Raw genomic sequence first — 7,069 nt, 5'->3', positions numbered from 1 at the left:
CTTGGTCGTGGTGTATGATTTGCTTGATGTGTTGCTGGATTCTGTTGGTTAGGATCTTGTTGAATATTTTTGCATCAATATTCATTAGTGATATTGGTCTGTAATTTTCTTTTCTTGTTGGGTCTTTTCCTGGTTGAAATTTTTTTAAACTTGCAATTGAGTATAAAAATAAAGGAAAATCTTAGGTTTGCACTGAATGAGTACACTTGAAGCTTGAGTATTAGAATGGACCAATTGTATGTTTCAATTTGTCCAGTTAAGCTGGATCAAAGGAGTGTGGTGTGACAGAGGTCAGAGCAGAAGGCCTGTGTCAGGGCTGGAGGTACCAAGGAAGTTTTGCTGGCTGTTTCAGTAACCCTTTGGTTTTTGAAGACTGGTATAGGTAACTCTGTTTATGGGTGTGGAACTTCCTCAGTTTCTGTCCTTGTAAGTTTTATTTGGAATAGGAAGAGGATCTGCAAGTGTAGGGCTGTCAGGGTGTGGCATTTGCAGACATAGAGGTCTTTCCTATGTCACTTCCCAGACAGTGACAGCCAGGTTCTCTCACTGTCTGAGGAAGGAAGGGCCGGTGGCCACACGGAAGGGGAGCTACTGGAAGCTGTCAGCACACTCACTGCTCAGCTGATGGAATCTCTGTAGTCTTTGCTGCCACATGTTCTGAAACAGTGCTGTTGGTTGCATTAGTGAGTGGTTCACATATTGACCAGGTCCTTGAAGAGTCGCATGATCAGGACATGTTCTCTGTCCTAATGAGTGGCCTCCTGGGAAGCCAAGGCATGTCAGTTAACAACGACTGCCTATGATGTAATTAATGTAATAACCTATTAATATAGATCTATTAATATGTAATTAGTAAATACATTTCAGAACCTGAAGGCTTTTTTATTTTTTAGTGGGAAAATAATAATTGTCCATCTTCATGGGGGTACATAGTGATGTTTCCATACACATGGGAATTGATCTCTAATAAGCAAAATTGGTAATGTTCAGTGACACACAACTTGTTCTGTGTGTAAGATTGCTGTCACTATTAAAATCTACAAATGACTGTCTCTAATTTGGGGGGAAAATTTTTTTTCCCATATCTGCATTGGAAAATCATTTGAGATTGAGTCTCTCCTTCTTTCAGAGGATGATCAGTGGTACCGTGCCTCTGTTTTGGCTTATGCTTCTGAAGAATCTGTATTGGTCGGATACGTAGATTATGGAAACTTTGAAATCCTTAGTTTGACAAGACTTTGTCCTATAATTCCAAAGTTATTGGAATTGCCAATGCAAGCTATAAAGTGTGTGCTGGCAGGTATGACGTTTTTATAGTCTCCATATTCCTAAAATTAAAATTTAAAAATTAAAACATGAATAGACACATAAAGGAAGGAAAACCTGCTTGTCAAAACAGTAACGTTATGGCTGGGTGCTGTGGTGTGGCCTCTGGGAGGCCAAGGTGGGTGAGGGTACTTGAGCTCAGGAGTTTGAGACCAACCTGAGCAAGAGTTCGATCCTGTCTCCGCTAAAAATAGAAACACTAGTCGTGTGTAGTGGTGTACTCCTATAGTCCCAGCCACTCAGGAGCAAGAGGATTGCTCAAGCCCAAGTGTTTGAGTTTGCTGTGAGCTATGATGCCACTGCAATCTACCCAAGGCAACAGAGTGAGACCATGTTTCAGAACAGAAAAAGAAACCCAGTAACATTATGGTTAGATGACATAGAAACTGCCATAAATGTCATTTGTCCCACTGCTGTCAGAGGTTTCACTTTCCATGTCCATAAATTGGTTTCAGTCAACCTTTAATTCAAATCTATCATAATTTCACTACCATCCAGTATCAGGGTATTTCCAAGTTTTGCCATTAGCAGGGTTCAACATTTTAATTACTTTATGCAACACGTCCAGGATCATTTCCTTAGGCTATGTTGTAAAGTGTAAGTTATATTGCAAAACCCTTCCTTAGGTTATTCTCCCGAGGGTGGAATGCGGTGTCAGTGGGTAAGCTGCTTCTCCTGTTTGGTACATAATTGTTTGTTTCCTCCAGAAAGGTCGGCCTAGTTTACATGCCCACCAGAGAAATGTGAGGGAGCGAATTCCTTTACACACTGGCTTACCAGAGAGATAGTTCTGTATTACTTCATCTCGGTCAGTTTTGATAAGCTAAAACCAAAAGCATTTGTTTGCTTTATTACCAGTGAGGCTGACTTTTCTTTTGTAAATTACTTAGGTCTTACATATTTTATGAACTAACTTAGGCCTAACCATAGGGCATTTGATTCATAAGGGCCCTTCTCAGTATTTTTAAATGCTAGAGATGTTTCATATGTGAATGTAAGGGATCACAATTTTTTCCTGGATTATTTTATACTTCTGTTTATGATTTTCTTAACTTTACTGAGCTATAATTCACATGCCATGGAATTGACTTTAGGTTTTAGTGACACAATTCATTATTTATTAGTAAATTTATCAAGTTGTACAGATAGCACCATAATCTGGGTGTAGGACATTTCCATGACCACCAGTGACATCTCTTGTACCTTTAGATGGTTAATCTGTGCTCCCCAGGCAATCACTGACCTACTTTCTGTCTTTGGAGATTTGCTTTCCTAGATATTTCCTACCAATTTTCTTATAGAAGCTTTTTTTTGCAGCTTTTTCTTAATTTTGCCTTCATTTTCATATTTAGAAAATTCTACTCAGGTGGGACTTTTTAGTTCCACTGTTTTAGATTTCTTTTTTTTTTTTTTTTTTTTTTTTTTTTTTTTTTGAGACAGAGCCTCAAGCTGTCCCCCTGGGTAGAGTGCCGTGGCATTACAGCTCACAGCAACCTCCAACTCCTGGGCTCAAGCGAGTCTCCTGCCTCCGCCTCCCAAGTAGCTGGGACCACAGGCGCCCGCCACAACGCCCGGCTATTTTTTGGTTGCAGCCATCATTGTTGTTTGGTGGGTCCGGGCTGGGGATTCGAACCTGCCACCTTAGGTGTACGTGGCTGGCGCCTTAGCCGGTTGAGCTATAGGCGCCGAGCCTGTTTTAGATTTCTTAAATTTAACTTTGTGGAAGTTAGGGGCTAAATTTCTAAATACTTTAAAGAATTGTATTAACATTCTTCTAAAACTTCCTTGTTAGGAGTAAAGCCATCATTAGGAATTTGGACTCCAGAAGCTGTGTGTCTCATGAAAAAAATTGTGCAGAACAAAATGATCACGGTGAAAGTGGTGGAGAAGTTGGAAAACAGCTCCCTGGTGGAGCTGGTGGATGAATCTGAGAGGCCTCACATCAGTGTTAGCAAAGTCCTCATGGACGCAGGCTTTGCCTTAGGGGAGAAGGGGAGACTGACAGATAAACCCAGTGATGTGAAAGAAGCCAGTGGTAAGTAAAACATTTACCGGGTAATGCCTATGCTCGAGTTCAGATGGTGCTGTAAACACATGGTTTCTTGTATTTTCTAAAAGAATTGATGTTGGGTGCCTTCTTGCCTTTGAATCAAATCTTCATCTAAGTACATTTAAGAATGTGTTTGAAAAGTGAAGTCTGATTGCAAGTCTTATGGGTTACTGGCAACTGAAGATGGATCAGAAAAGTAAATTTGAAATTCAGTTAGGTCATGATGATGAATTATTAAGACTGACTTTAAGGCTACGTTCCTATAACGTTACTCAGAATGTCAGTGGAAATTCAGTTCTTCATAAGCAGTTTCCTCAGCAACCCAGCCCCCTGCCATACGCCCCCCCACTCTGCCCATTTGTTTTGCAAAATATTCATTTATTTTCACAGTTCCCTTGGGTGTAGAAGGAAAGGTAAATCCCTTGGAGTGGATGTGCGTTCAACTTGCTGTTGACCAGACAGTCGATGTTGTGGTGTGTATGATATATAGTCCTGCAGACTTCTATTGCCACGTGCTTAAGGACAACAGTAAGTTAATTCTTCTTGTTTATTTCTTTTTACAAATTCCTTGGCACGGATGATAAATTGAGTTTGTTACTGAGTAATAAAAGTATTCTTTCCAAGAAGAGTCAAGTGGGTATTTGCATTTCCAAGAAAGATTTGATTACACTTAATTGGCTTTCATTCTGTTTAAACCATTATTTCTGTTTTCAACATCTTTGTGTTAAATCAGTTTAGATGTTGTAGGATGTTTCTTTAACATGTCTTTGGAAATTAAATTTGTGTTGTTAAAGTATAACATTCGGATAGGTAAGTGTGCAAACAGGAGTACAGCATAACAGATGATCACAAACTCAACACACTTGTATAAGCAGCCTCAAGGTCAAGAAATGAAGCGTTAACCAGTATCCCAGAAGTTTCCTTCCTGTCTCCACCTGTTGTTGTTATCTCTTCTCTTTCAAAAGTCAATACTATCCTGCCCTGTAATCACATGGATTTCTCTGGTTTGAAAGTTTGTATCAGTGGAATCGTACAATGTGTGCAGCTCTGTGCTTGGCTGCTTCACCCCCACATGGTGCAGTGGTTATGTGTAGCTGTAGCTTGTTTTTCATGGACTTCCATTGTGTGAATGTGCAGTGATTTATCCGTTCATCTCTACCACTGGACATTTGGCTTGTTTCCAGTTTGGGGCTACAAAATGTTGTGAATATTCCTGTACAAACTCAGTGCACACATGAGTTTGCATTTCCATTGGATCTATACTTGGAGTGAAATTACTGGGTCATAAAGGGTATGTGTATGTTCAGCTTCAGTCAGTGAGTGCCAGTTTCTAAAGTGATCATGACAGTTGTCTGTCCGAGACTTCTAATGGCTCACCTCCTCACAAACACTTTGCACTTCCCTTTTTGTTTTAGCCATTCTGGTGAGCATCACTGACTTTTAGCTTTTCTAATTCTTGGCTTTTCTGTCTGTCAGATGAGGACATTAAACTGGAGAACTAAATCTCTGTTTGACTTCCAAGTTGTGAGATTTGTCTTCCTGTTGTTCAGAATAGATAGGCCACTGTTTCATACAGGATAAAATTCCCAATTTTAAAGTTTCTTTTTATATATTTTCATAGGTGATCATGCAAGCATATGGTACAAAATTCAAGAGTTATAAAAGAGTATATAGTGGAAAGTAAGTTTGCCACTTCTTAATTTTCTAAATATCTTTTCAGAGGTGTTGTATACATATGCTTCTATGAATGGATATGTTCTTTTTTATGTATCTAGAAATGGGAAAATACTGCAAATATTTTTTATACTTTTTTCTTTTCTTGGAGACGGTCTTATACTGGGGAGAATGCCATGGCATCAGCGCTCATAGCAACCTCATACTGTTTGGACTTGAGCAGTCCTCTTGCCTCAGCCTCCCAAGTAGCTGGGACCACAGGTACCTGCCATGGCCTCACAGAGTGCTAGGATTACAGGCGTGGACCATTGCGCCTGGCCCACTTTACTTTTTGCTCCCACTATGTCTTGGATATCAGTTCATATAGGGTTTTCTCCACTTTTTCTGTTTAATATAATTTTTATTTAGAAATGATTATTTAGAGATGTAGAAGATTGTAAAGATGGCGGTGCAGTTCCTATACACCCCTAACCTAACTGCTTCTGTCATTAACATTGTACCTAATCAAAGTATATTTGTTACAATTGAGAGACCAACAGTGGCATATTACTATTACCTGAACTCCAGGCTTTATTTGGATTTTGCTAGATTTTCCACTAATATCATTTTCATATCCTAGGATCCAATCCAGGATACCATGTTGCTGTTGAGTCTCCATCCCATTCTTTTTCATGGCGACACAATATTCCACTGTGTAGATTTTTCCTAATTAACCTTAGTTTAGATGAATAGAGGGTTAGTGTTTCCAAGCTTTGTCACTAAAACTCCATGAATTTACTATGAAAGTATATCTTTGGGGACAAATTCCTACAGTGCACTTAGAATTTTATTTAAGGATATGTGTACTTGTGCTATGGAAAGCTACTGTCCTTCAAGAGGTCAGCCAGGTAAGTGTCCAGCAACAGAGAATGAGAGTGTCTTTTTTTCACACCATGTCCAATAACGTGTCCCTATTTTTTACTTTTTGCTAATCTGAAAGGTGAAAATTCTGACTCTTACTTTCCATTTTTTTTCTTTATTAAATCATAGCTGTGTACATTAATGCAATCATGGGGTACAATGTACTGATTTTATATACAATTTGAAATATTTTCATCAAACTGGTTAGCATAGCCTTCACGGCATTTTCTTAGTTATTGTGTTAAGACATTTATGTTCTACACCTAGTAAATTTCACATGTACCCTAGTAAGATGCAACATAGGTGTGGTCCCAACAGTTACCTTCCCTCCACCCATTCTCCTCCTTTCCCTCTCCTCCCTCTCCCCTTTCTGCTGCTTCTTAGGCTATAATTGGGTTATAGCTTTCCTGGGTTTCATAGTAGGGCTGAGTACACTGGATACTTTTTCTTCCATTCTTGAGATACTTTGCAAAGAAGAATATGTTCTAGCTCCATCCATGTAAACACGTAAGAGGTAAAGTCTCCATCTTTCTTTAAAGCTGCATAATATTCCATGGTGTACATATACCACAGTTTATTGATCCATTCATGGGTTGATGGGCATTTAGGCTTCTTCCATGACTTAGCAATTATGAACTGGGCTGAAATAAACATTCTGGTACAAATATTTTTGTTATAATGTGATTTTTGGTCTTCTGGATATATACCTACTAGAGGAATTGTAGGATCAAATGGCAGGTCTATTTTTAGATCCCTAAGTGATCTCCAAACATCTTTCCAAAAGGAGCGTATTAGTTTGCATTCCCACCAGCAGTGCAGAAGTGTTCCCTTTTCTCCACATCCACGCCAACATCTCTGGTTTAGGGACTTTGTGGTGTGGGCTAATCTTACTGGAAATAGATGATATCTCAAAGTAGTTTTAATTTGCATTTCTCTGATGATTAAGGATGATGAGCATTTTTTCATATGTCTGTAGGCTGTGCGCCTGTCTTCTTCAGAGAAATTTCTCTTCAAGTCCCTTGCCCACCCTGAGATGGCATCACTTGTTCTCTTCTTGCTAATACATTTGAGTTCTCTGTGGATTCTGGTTATTAAACCTTTGTCAGAGACATAACCTGC

General features: G+C 39.2%; 1 protein-coding gene across 1 annotated transcript in view; it reads left to right on the top strand.

Moving 5' to 3' along the window:
* Nucleotides 1-7,069, top strand: part of TDRD1 (tudor domain containing 1) — a 54,978-nt gene that overhangs the window by 26,668 nt on the left and 21,241 nt on the right. Inside the window, exons 14-16 of the mRNA XM_003787149.2 lie at nucleotides 1,130-1,300; nucleotides 3,119-3,361; nucleotides 3,767-3,904. Of these exons, the coding sequence (XP_003787197.2) occupies nucleotides 1,130-1,300; nucleotides 3,119-3,361; nucleotides 3,767-3,904 (552 nt within the window). The remainder of the gene's footprint in view (nucleotides 1-1,129; nucleotides 1,301-3,118; nucleotides 3,362-3,766; nucleotides 3,905-7,069) is intronic.

This window comes from Otolemur garnettii, unplaced genomic scaffold, assembly GCF_000181295.1.
Source record: "Otolemur garnettii isolate 467f Iridium unplaced genomic scaffold, OtoGar3 scaffold00021, whole genome shotgun sequence".
Taxonomy (NCBI): Eukaryota; Metazoa; Chordata; class Mammalia; order Primates; family Galagidae; genus Otolemur; species Otolemur garnettii.
This window is presented reverse-complemented; position numbering and strand designations above follow the sequence as displayed.